Here is a 13,057-nt window from a genome sequence, read left to right on the forward strand (position 1 = left end):
TGTTTGAGGTTTTACTTGCTAGTCACATGGTTCATAGCGCCTTAGAGATGTTGTCTAACAGGAGGTCCACTCCAACTCTGCTGCACGGCCATCAGCATAGAAGAATCTAGAAACATAACTTGCAATTTGTCACAGAACCAACATTATTTAGTATGAAATCTAATATAGATTATACATATATATTTAGAAAATATATATTTTCTTCTATTCTATTCTTCTTCTATATATATATATATATATATATATATATATATATATATATACACACACACACTAAGTAACAGAATTAATGTTTATAGGTTTGTGTCCCTCATGTTTGGATGTCAAAACCTTCCTAAAATAACTGTAATATAAAAGATGCATGGTGATATAAGCTAATATGTTGTATTTAATATGTACACTAAAAATTAATTTAATGTATTTAATGAACTTTCTCAGCTCACCTGTGTTTCCTGCATTTCTTTCAGCAGCTCCTTCAGAAATATTGAAACCTTGGAGCTTCTTTTCTGTTGTAAATAAGTTATTTTATCACTTCCAAAACCACAGAACAATTATTGCCAATATTTGTTTACCATTAAAGATCAAAACACATTTGAAATAACATTAATTTAATTTGCACTCTTTGTAAGTGACGTCACAGATTAACAGTACAGCGCATATTTTAGGCAAAATAAGTTCAATAAACCATTGACAAACTGACAGCAAAACCTTTACAAAGCTATCAAAACATCTCATCTACACATAAAGATGTGATTAAAAGTCAAAACTTTCATAAATAAGAGCTCAAACTATAGAGTTAGCTTAACTTACCTCACCTGAAAACAGTTGAGATGCTAACAGACTTTTTCAAAGACTGTAAACTATTTCTATGAAGTGAATATTCAACACAAGCGAGTCAATTAAAAGTAAAAAGTGTCAGGAACAGTTATATGTATTATTTGTGTCATTATAGGGACTAAACTCACCTCAAAACGGTGAAAACAGCAGCGAGAGAAGGAGTGTTGAGATTTATCATTTGCAGTGTTGCCATGGAAACTCCTGCGTTTGAATGAGACTCAGCGCTCACGCACATTAAAACACATCACAGTCACGCAGCGTTTAAATAAACATCTACAATTAGAACACTTTAAACAATTTAAAATCTCATTAAAATACTATTAAAATCGCAAAATTAGTGGGACAAAGTGGCACTTTTATATTTTAAGATTTTGTATCACTCAACCTTTTTGTTTAATTTTAAAGCATTATTGCATTTTTATGCTAAACTTTGCTCTTGTTAACTAATACTTAAATCAGCAACGACTTCTGTAAATAAACGTACAATATGTATCCCATGCGTTACTGATGACAGAGAATAGCGACGACTTTGCGTCCATTGGATGCTCTCCAAAATGGCGCTACGCTGACACAGACCCTGCTGATAAAAAAAAACTATAGAAACCATTACAGAATTCCTAATGGTTTCCCTTACAAAACCATTACAAACCATCAAATTTTAACCCATAAGACCATTACCAAATGGTTTCCAATTCGTAGTGTGTTTTGGGCATATTCCATTAGGATTTATTGGTTTGTATAGGTTTCCATTACAAATTTGTACTGGTCATGATTTGCACATAATGGTTTCCATTGCAGTTTTGTATTGGTTCTGATGGTTCCATTAAAAAAAACGATAGAAACTATCACAGAAATTTTAATGGTTTCCACTACAAATACCATTACAAACCATCAAATTTTAACCCATAAGACCATTACCAAATGGTTTTCATTACGTAGTGTAAGTTAATTTATAAATACAAAGTTGCCTGCATTAATACAAGGGTTTTCAAAGTCTGTGCGCCTCCCTATTGTCACAACATACAGTATATGATGAAGGATGAAGTACTGTTTTGAATTACAAAGTTAAACACTCTGAGTTGACCTGCGGAGACTAAAGCTACAACATTCATGTCTTTTACAAGGAGAATAAAACATGGTGAAATGTTGTATACATGCTTAGTTTTGAGTTTTGTCTATTTCAAATCCAATGTAATCCTCCCACAAACATTGCAGTATGATTGTATGATTAACATAGCATGCTAAAGTACACATACATAAGTAAAGTGGAGGCAGAGTTTGAGAAGGAAATTCTCACACAAAGTGCATTGCTGTTAAATTATGATATGAAATATTTAAGTCTATTATGTTTGATCATTTGTAGACCTTAACCTTAAATAGATAGTTCACCCAAAAATGAAAATTCTGTCATTAATTACTCACCCTCATGTCGGTCCAAACCTGTAAGACCTTCTTTCATCTTTAGAACACAAATTAACATATTTTTGATAAAATCCGAGAACTTTCTGACCCTGCATAGACAGCAACAGAACTGACATGTTCAAGGCCCAGAAACATAGTATAGACATCGGTAAAATAGTAACGACCGCATGAAATGTAAAAGCCCGTTTACACCACAGGACCTTTCCTAAGGAACTAGGGACTTTGGGCCGGTGCTCTGTGTGTTTCCACCGCAGGAACCAGGATCTAAATAAAGTTACGGGTAAAAATTTGCCCCTCAGAAAGTCCCTGCTTGCGAGGATGTGCTTTTTCAAAGGTCATGAACTTTCGGGGGTGGGACTTGGGTGCTGAACATGCTGATTGGTTGAGTTCACGCAGCATTGTATTTCAACCACCATTTATTCGCATAATTTTCAAAATTTTACTGTTATTGTGTACATGAAATGTAGTTTTAAGAGCATTTCAGGCGAGAATGTAGTTGTTTAAAACTCAAATCTGCTGTTTGTTTATAAAGACAGCGCCTATTTGAACATGTACTTCGCCGATTTCGGAGATGTGAGCTCCAGGCGATCAGCGGGCGTTCAGTGCTCATGTAGCAGCCTCACCACGGCTAGTCCTTCTGACATTTGCCGCTGGCCCTGATGTCTCTGTAGTGGCTAAACATGAGATATAATTAGTTTTGGGTAAATCTAACTGCAACGTCTACATGTTACCACTGTTTCATTAAAGACATTACTTATGTTCTTAATCATCCTATATTTCACTCAAGCTGATGGTTCCAGGTAGGGCTGGGCAATATATCGAACGTGATATTCATGCGCAACTAATCAGCAAACTACGGTTCTGTGATTAGCCGCAAATCTCCATCACCTGTTTTCAAATGGAGCGGCATTTAATACACAGAACCGTAGTTTGCTGACAAGCTACGCAATATCATGATCATTATCGAAGGCGATCCATCTGTGATAATGAATGCGATATTGCGTAGCTTGTCAGTGAACTACGGCTCTGTGTATTAAATGGCGCTCTATTTAAAACAGGTGATGGAGATTTAGCGTTAATCACGGAACCGGCTTTACTGACTAGATGTGCATGAACATCACATTCGATATATCGCCCAGCCCTAGTTCCGGGGGGTTTATGCTAAAGCTCTCCTATGTGCAAATAATTATGGAGCGAGAACCCACATAAGGAACCATACTGGCAAAGATAACTTGTGTTTCAATTAACTCAACATAACATAAAAATCATACCAACCTAACTTTTGAACAGTAGTGTATGTTTGAGGTTTTACTTGCTAGTCACATGGTTCATAGCGCCTTAGAGATGTTGTCTAACAGGAGGTCCACTCCAACTCTGCTGCACGGCCATCAGCATAGAAGAATCTAGAAACATAACTTGCAATTTGTCACAGAACCAACATTATTTAGTATGAAATCTAATATAGATTATACATATATATTTAGAAAATATATATTTTCTTCTATTCTATTCTTCTTCTATATATATATATATATATATATATATATATATATATATATATACACACACACTAAGTAACAGAATTAATGTTTATAGGTTTGTGTCCCTCATGTTTGGATGTCAAAACCTTCCTAAAATAACTGTAATATAAAAGATGCATGGTGATATAAGCTAATATGTTGTATTTAATATGTACACTAAAAATTAATTTAATGTATTTAATGAACTTTCTCAGCTCACCTGTGTTTCCTGCATTTCTTTCAGCAGCTCCCTTCAGAAATATTGAAACCTTGGAGCTTCTTTTCTGTTGTAAATAAGTTATTTTATCACTTCCAAAACCACAGAACAATTATTGCCAATATTTGTTTACCATTAAAGATCAAAACACATTTGAAATAACATTAATTTAATTTGCACTCTTTGTAAGTGACGTCACAGATTAACAGTACAGCGCATATTTTAGGCAAAATAAGTTCAATAAACCATTGACAAACTGACAGCAAAACCTTTACAAAGCTATCAAAACATCTCATCTACACATAAAGATGTGATTAAAAGTCAAAACTTTCATAAATAAGAGCTCAAACTATAGAGTTAGCTTAACTTACCTCACCTGAAAACAGTTGAGATGCTAACAGACTTTTTTCAAAGACTGTAAACTATTTCTATGAAGTGAATATTCAACACAAGCGAGTCAATTAAAAGTAAAAAAAGTGTCAGGAACAGTTATATGTATTATTTGTGTCATTATAGGGACTAAACTCACCTCAAAACGGTGAAAACAGCAGCGAGAGAAGGAGTGTTGAGATTTATCATTTGCAGTGTTGCCATGGAAACTCCTGCGTTTGAATGAGACTCAGCGCTCACGCACATTAAAACACATCACAGTCACGCAGCGTTTAAATAAACATCTACAATTAGAACACTTTAAACAATTTAAAATCTCATTAAAATACTATTAAAATCGCAAAATTAGTGGGACAAAGTGGCACTTTTATATTTTAAGATTTTGTATCACTCAGCCTTTTTGTTTAATTTTAAAGCATTATTGCATTTTTTATGCTAAACTTTGCTCTTGTTAACTAATACTTAAATCAGCAACGACTTCTGTAAATTAGCCTACATAATTGTATAGCTACTAGTAAGTGACGTGAAATTTTAGGATTTTCAGAGTTTTGAGTCATGTAAAACAGCATTAAAATAGATATTAAAAATAACTACTGTTCTTTTCTTAATTAATAAATTAAATTAATTAATAAACACCACAACACTGTTTATATAACTCAAAATTAAGACTTTATATGACATTTAGTCATTTATAGCAGATGCTTTTATCCAAAGCGACTTACAAATGAGGACAATGGAAGCAATCAAAATCAACAAAAGAGCAATGATACACAAGTGCTATAACATGTAGCGTCAGAACGAGTCAGACAAAACTAAAATTCGATCGGAACATCGGAACATGAGGAGCCGAAATTCCAGGAGACCCCCAAGAACAAAACAGGACAACGTCGTAAAGATTTTTATCTCCGACCCCTTGAGCAAGCCTTACCAACAAGCCTCTTTCACAGAACAGCTTGCAACATTAAGACAAAAGAACACTTATTGATAAGTACAATGCCGAAAGGAGATCGTCAAATTTGGGACAAATAGTCAAGATTAAAGGTCAAAGAGATGGCCATCACATGTGTTCCACAAGAGAAATCACAAGCTTCTTTAGATTGACTTCTCCCCCACACATACAAGACAAAGAACCAGACTGAAATTCCTGTCCAAAGAAGATGTCTTTTGGTCTCCACAGAGACTTTCTTTTTCATATGCACATAAAACCATCCTAAAAGGACATTGCTAGGCATGACACTATATTATGTATGTAACCACACATTAGACTATCATGTTTTAAGCACATATTATGTATGTCTTTCTAATAACTATTGAATGACTTTAAGGTTAGTCGTGTTTGGTATGTATGAGTTTGACATTTCTAGCTTGAAACGTTTCTTCCAACTGATTCTGTCAAATGTATCATATTCTGGTTATAGAAATCACATCCAAAATTATACTTTGCAAGAGTGTGTAAAATTCAGACCATGTGACTGATAACATGCTGATTTATGATGGAAGGAACAACCCTAGATAGGCTATTATCTTATCTAATTGGTCAAGACGCCAGATGGGATGTGTCCAGAAGCCGAGTTTAAGAACTCAGGACACCATCAAATCTCCCCTCTCTCTCTTCGTCCCTTCTCCTCACCACTGCGTTTTGACGCTGTTTTAGCGCTCTTTGAGCGTGCTCTGGCCTACAGGCCAGTTGCCACTTAACACCACGATGAGAAGAAAAACCACCTAGTCTCATTACTCATTTTATTCTTTTACTTTAGTTTCTTTTCTTTCCGTTGAGTCTCGTGTTCAAAAGTTAAGTTTGCCGCAAAGTCCAGCTCCGACTGCACCCGCTTCAAACTTCAACCAGCAACGGACTCTAAGACCATCCTCAGCCAACGCCCAACCATTGGCTTCCCAAGACATCACTTCAAAGACTACTGAACTTCCAGCCAATCACCAACTCGGGAAAACCCCTTTCCTGCAACGACGAAGGGAATCCCTGTAACACAAGGCAACGCAAGTACAAACTCCAGATTCTAACTGAACTGGTGCATTTAATATAAATTTTAGCCTCATTGAGAAACTCAATGCGAAGGTTAATTAAGTGATTGATGGTTGTTCAGGTCTATGCAATAGCACATATTGCTATAAACTTGGGATTTCACATTCTCTTAAACTCATCCTTTCTCTCTCTCTGCAACGTGTGAATGTGTGTGTTCATGTTAGATTAGTTTGTCTTAGGTTTATATTGAAAAGAGAAGTATCTTGTGTTTTGTGCTTACAAGTTAATGTCTTAATCTGCCGATCTTGTTACTGTGCTTATTAATAGTGTTTTCACTATATTTTAGATTTTAATATCCAGTGCAGAATTAATGTTATACGGCTCGTTCAGTGAATAGCTGCCGACTCAGTGACCAGCCGCAAAACAGTGATTCTGTTCAAATTCCCTTTAAAATCATAAATGATTCCCTTTGAGCTAAATTAAATTATATTTATGTATAAACCCTACAAACAAGTCTCTGTTAGCTTAACGCAGTACAGCTAATTTTAAATTATATAATAAATAAAAAGAAAACAGACAGAATACCAAACAAAAAAAAAAAAAAAAAACTTTTCTAAAGAAAACAAGCAGTAAATGAATAGAGTGCACATTTAAAAGGGACAAGTTTTTTTATGAATAGAGAGTGCTAGAGTTAGAGGGTCAAATAAAGATGGGGGAGATGTGTTTTATAGTCTAAAGGACCTTTGTGTGCTGCTGTTACGGGGCTGACGAGACTAGAGACGTGCGGATCCATTTGCAGGCTTTTATTAGAGAAAGACATGGTCATAACAGGCAGGGTCGAAAAGTGGCAAACAGGTATAACATGGGCAAGACAAAGAGTAAACTAGGACAAGCGTGGGTCGATGATCGGCGAACAGTATCCAAAGGGGCGAGACAGGAGAGGTAATCCAGGTAAAACGGGCTAGAGTCCAGTAGGGGTGCAAACAATGTCCAAACGGCAAGGCAAGGGTTAATCCAGGGAACACAGACTAGAAACAAACACGGGAGAACAGGGAAGACTAAGACACTAACAAGGCCTCTGAAAGTTGCTACAGCTAGGGGAGCGGTAAACGCAAACAATACTCGGCAGTGAGGCAGAGAAAGTCCAAGGCTTATTAAGACGTGACTTGACTCATGACGTGACGAGACTCTAGGAGATCAGCTGAGACGTGAAGTGACTCTGGACGGTCAGCTGTGACGTGAAAGGCTGAGACGTGCTGCTGTGACTCTGGACGCGCGGCTGAGACGTGCTGCTGTGACTCTGGACGCGCGGCTGAGACGTGCTGCTGTGACTTGTGAAGATCAGCTTTGACTTGGCTTGATTCATGACGATCAACGTTGACTTGGCTTGATTCATGACGATCAACGTTGACTTGACTAGACTCTCTGACATCAACTGTGACTTCACTTAGTTTGTGAAAATTAGCTGTGACTTGGCTTGATTCATGTAGATTGACTGTGACTTGACTTGGCTCATGAATTGCAGCAATGACGTGACGGGGTGTTGTTGTGGCCGCCATTTTGTGAACGGGCTTCGGTGTCACTGCCATTTCGTGAGCGCACGCTGATACATCTGCCATTTCAGTCACAGACACGCCGTCGCGTTCCTCTTCCGCGACACCCACAGTAAACAGAGCCAGCACATAGCAAAGCATAGTCCAAAAAAATCAGTCAAACTACAATTAAACTTTCCTTCCGGTAAACATGACTTGATTGGCTCACTTAATCCAAAACGGAAAATGTCCTTTAAGACAACCTCATCAAAAGGAATCCTATACACCAGCTCACAGAATTGAATGACGTACTCTTCAATAGATTAACTACCTTGTCGCAGATTGAGCAGCTGGTCGAATGGATCCATACCTGGCCAGGGTTCCTTGGAAAAGCCGCTGGATCCTTGTGCGGCCGAGTATTCTGTTACGGGGCTGACGAGACGAGAGACATGCGGATCCATTCGCAGGCTTTTATTAGAGAAAGACATGGTCATAACAGGCAGGGTCGAACAGTGGCAAACAGGTATAACATGGGCAAGACAAAGAGTAAACTAGGACAAGCATGGGTCGATGATCGGCAAACAGTATCCAAAGGGGCAAGACAGGAGAGGTAATCCAAGTAAAACGGGCTAGAGTCCAGTAGGGGTGCAAACAATGTCCAAACGGCAAGGCAAGGGTTAATCCAGGGAACACAGACTAGAAACAAACACGGGAGAACAGGGAAGACTAAGACACTAACAAGGGCTCTGAAAGTTGCTACAGCTAGGGGAGCGGTAAACGCAAACAATACTCGGCCGAGAGGCAGAGAAAGTCCAAGGCTTATAAAGCGTGTGTGATCAGTATGTGCGTGGGATCAGGTGTGCGTGTGATTAGTGCAATGAGTGATTGGTGACAGCTGTGATCAGTGTTGGATGATGGGAAATGGAGTCCATGTGATGTGTGGTGTGAAAGTCCATGTGGTGAGCGAGTGACCTCTGGTGGTGAATGGACGGAAGTGCAGACCAGATTCGTGACAGCTGCAAATAACCTTTTGTGCAATGGAAAGGTCTAAGCCTGTTAAACTGGATCTTGAATTGAGAGTCCTTATTAGTCCAAAACTAAGCTTAATGCCTTCACATTATAAAACATAACTGAAGAATAAGCAAAAAAGTTTATTTATGAGTCATTATTAAATGAAAAATCTATTTATATTATCTATATTTAAAAAAAATCTATCTATATTAAATCTGTTTTGTTTACTGTGATTTTGTTACTGTTTTTGAATTACTGTGATAATTATAAAGAAATTAAAGAAAAAAATCTAAATCTAAATCAGAATAATGGGTGTAATGGGAATTGTATTGGTTTTAATGGAAACTGTAATTGTCCCTGCGGGTAATTTGTTGTCTTCTATTGGTGGCTTGTTAAAACCATTCAATCATAATGGAATATGTCCCAAAACACACTAGAAACCATTAAATGTACTGGTTTCCATTAAAACCAATAAAATTCCCATTATAACCAGTAAAACTTTCTATAGTTTTTTTCACCAGGGGAGAGACAGAGAGGAGACTGCGCTGACACAGAGAGACAGAGAGGAGACGAATTGTTGAATGAATGTCGTTATTTTTATTTTCTTTGCGTACAAAAAGTGTTCTCATTGCACCACTGATGGCAGATGGACTATTTTAACGATGTTTTTATACTTTTCTGTGCCTTGACAGTGTAATTTACTTGGCAGTCAATGGGACGGTCACAAGCCTCCCGGTTTTCATCTAAAATATCTTAAATTGTGTTCTGAAGACGAACAAAGCTTTTATGGGTTTGGAACGACATGGGGGTAAGTGATTAATAACAAGTGGAGTAACCCTTTAAACATTCACACATAGTTTTTCATGTGACGTTAAATCAAGACACAAGATCAGTGAATCTTAAACACATTCTCATAACACTCAGCCATAAAACAATAGTGAGGCTTCTCCTTCGTACAAACTTTCACATGTTTCTTCAGGTATAATGCTCGTTCTTTTACTGTATTGATCACAGTTAAATGGATTTTGTCCACAGTGAGAATGCAGATGTAACTTCAGAGTGCTACATGTGTGAAACATGTGGCTTGTCTCTATTGTGGATTTTCATGTGAATCTTAAGGTTTCCTTTTTGTGTGAAACTCTTCCCACACGATCCTCTCGTGTGTTTTCACATATCCTGGGCAATGAAATCTCTGGTCACAGTGTGAACACTTGTAAGGCTTTTCTCCAGTGTGAACTGTCTGGTGCTTTCTCAGCTCAGCGGCAGTAACAAAGGTCTTCCCACAATCAAAGCACATATGTTCCTTCACACCACTGTGTCTTTTCTGGTGTTCTTTTAAGACACTCAGCACACTAAAACACTTTCCACACAAAGAACACACATGAGGCTTTTCTTTTGTATGAATTTTCAGGTGAACCCTTAGGATTGAAGCTGATGTAAACGTTTTCCCGCACTGGTCACAGTAAAATGGTCTTTCTCCAGAATGCGAACGCAGATGTGATTTAAGAGTGCTCGCATCTGTAAAACTCTTCCCGCACTGATCACATGGGTACGGCCTTTCTCCAGTGTGGATCCTCATGTGTAACTTAAGATTTACTTTAAGTGTAAAACTGTTCCCACACTGATCACATGAGTACGGTTTCTCTCCACTGTGGATTGTCATATGTGTCTTCAGGCCTGATTTTTGTGTAAAACTCCTCCCACACTGATCACACGTGTGTGGTTTCTCTCCGCTGTGGATTATCATATGTGTCTTCAGGCTTGATTTTTGTGCAAAACTCTTCCCACACTGATCACATGTGTGCATCTTCCCTCCACCATGAACCCTCATGTGAAGTTTAAGGCTTTGTTTGTTTGGTAATCTCTTTCCAGTCTGAGGGTAAGAATTTTTGGCTCTCCTGAATGACTTTTCTCCAGTTTGGACGTGATGATTTTTCTCCTCTCCTTCACTCTCCTCGACATGTTACATGAAGTCTAAAATAAAATAATACAAAGTTTTATTTTCATCCATCCATTCTCCAAACCACTCATGGGGGATTTTATTTTCTGTATATCATTAAAAAATTAAAGGGAAATGTCAAAGTGAACTCAAATATAACACCAGAACATGGACAATTGCAATACAATAGTACAGTGAATTTAGATTATATTTTAATAAACAATTATATGTCCCTGGAACTTTTCATGAATTAAGCACATTGATCGGTTATTCTTTTTAAAACACAAATACTTATTTTAAAATGAATGAAAACAATTTAAATGAACATTTTTAGCATTAGCACTGACCCACTGAATCTCAATCAAATCTCAGCTTTTACACAAACCATAGTGAAAGTGATATGTGTGTCTCGTACATGAATTTGTGCTCTGCATATAACCCAATGTTTCCCAACACTGTTCCTGGAGGCACACCAACACTACACATTTCCCAGCTTTTCCTGATCAAACACACCTGAATCAACTCATCAGCTCGTTAGTAGAGACTCCAGGACTAGAAATATATTGGTCAGATAAGAGAGACATCCAAAATGTGCACTGTTGGTGTGCCTCCAGGAACAGGGTTGGGAAACACTGATATAACCCAATCCAAGTGCACACACACAGCAGTGAGTAGTGAACAAACACACACACACACACACACACAGAGTAGTTTTGACCGCATTCATCAACCCTTTTACCAAAAGGGTAAAAATTTACCATAACTGACTTCTACAATTTAAAATAAACTGAAGTTTATTGCAAGTAAATACAAATGAGATTTTACTTAATTTACTAAATGTTCAAAAAATTTTGTGGGATTACAAATTTATTTAAATGTTTAATTTAGATTCCAATGTAATAGTGTACAAACTGAAGAAGTTATATACATTGTATTTAGCATTTATGGTGAAGATGATGACATCAGATGAACGATTCAAGAGGTCCCTGCCAGTTCCTGTTCTCTTATTGTAAGTCTAATGAGCCAGACGACGGAGACTCTTGCCTTTTGTTTGTAATTGCTCTTGATGCCCCTGCCCCAATCTTTGGGCAGTTAGGCTGATTAGATTAGGAGTGGTTAAATGGGGCAGGATTCTATACCTGAATACCTCATTTGCATGCTTAAAGGTCGTCACCCAGGTGCTTTGTTTTCACTCCTAAGCACTGCCCCCTAAATGTATTTAAAACTACAATGTATCACTGCTTTTAGTTTAGACTTGGATGACTACAGCGACGCGCAGCGAGTTCTCAATAAAGAGGAACTTCTGTATGAAAGATATCCCAACGTCTCCTGGTCTCTGCTTCGTAGAAGATAAAAGTTCACAACAATTTGAAGCAGATTTAGACATAAATCAAATTCAGGAAATCTGGAATCAGAATTCAAGATTTTCTCACACCTCCTTTCATTGACCATTTGTTGAAAATAAAAAAGAGAGAAAAAATTTCAGTTTTAGACTCGTTTGTACCATTCATAGAAAGTGTCCTGTGTATTACTTGATATTTCAACTAAATATGAAATAACATATGACTGTTCACAGGGCGTTTCTAGCCATTTTGACGCCCTAGGCGAAATCCCTATTAGCCCCCAATCCACCCCGCATCCAAACAAGATAATTAATATTACATACAAATTTACCCTGATTTACAAGCATTCTTTGAAAGAGATGTAGCTCTCCAATCAGTAATTGATGTGCCTGTAAATTCGGTCAATGTTTGTGGTGCTCGGAGAAGATCTCTCAGAATTGAGGAAACTGAAAGTGTTCCCTCAACTCTTCTGTTGTGCAAGTACAAACTGTTGCCAAAACACTAGGACCTAAAGATATAGAGAGACTGTCTCAGAGCTTACCCTCAGCACGCACACATTTTTCTGAATTTAGAAGAGTATTGATCAGTAAAATGCGCCTTTACGACATGTCTTTAACAGAGGTAACGCAGTTGATGTCACAAATTCTAACTGAATCTGAATTCAACAGTTTTGAAACTGCTGTTACTTCTGAACTGCGACATGCAAGTAAAGGTGATTTAAGAGAAGGTATTTTGAAAATCCTAAAGAATATCTTAGGACCCAAAATAGATTGGTCTAGAATTACTACCTGTGTGCACAAGAAAGAAGAAACTGTGAGTGAATATACTGAGAGATTTTGTCAGTCAGCTGTAATTTACAGTGGAA

General features: G+C 37.4%; 1 protein-coding gene and 1 long non-coding RNA gene across 2 annotated transcripts; both read right to left on the reverse strand.

Moving 5' to 3' along the window:
• Window positions 1-3,552: 3,552 nt before the first annotated feature.
• LOC131536719 (uncharacterized) lies at window positions 3,553-5,001 on the reverse strand. Its single transcript, XR_009270056.1, has 3 exons — window positions 4,368-5,001; window positions 4,000-4,063; window positions 3,553-3,662 (listed from the first exon to the last, which is right to left on the reverse strand). It is a non-coding gene; the product is annotated as an uncharacterized LOC131536719 (long non-coding RNA).
• A 1,606-nt stretch (window positions 5,002-6,607) lies between these two features.
• On the reverse strand, window positions 6,608-11,538 carry LOC131536707 (gastrula zinc finger protein XlCGF49.1-like). Its single transcript, XM_058769765.1, has one exon. It carries the CDS (start codon window positions 10,739-10,741, stop codon window positions 10,025-10,027), a length of 717 nt encoding a protein of 238 aa, XP_058625748.1. The 5' UTR covers window positions 10,742-11,538; the 3' UTR covers window positions 6,608-10,024.
• Window positions 11,539-13,057: the final 1,519 nt, after the last annotated feature.

The sequence above is a fragment of the Onychostoma macrolepis genome, chromosome 03, assembly GCF_012432095.1.
Source record: "Onychostoma macrolepis isolate SWU-2019 chromosome 03, ASM1243209v1, whole genome shotgun sequence".
Taxonomy (NCBI): Eukaryota; Metazoa; Chordata; class Actinopteri; order Cypriniformes; family Cyprinidae; genus Onychostoma; species Onychostoma macrolepis.

Bases quoted from the DNA above. Each gene is read 5' to 3' on its own strand.
- LOC131536707 (XM_058769765.1), bottom strand. From the start codon at position 10,741: ATGAGGGTTCATGGTGGAGGGAAGATGCACACATGTGATCAGTGTGGG.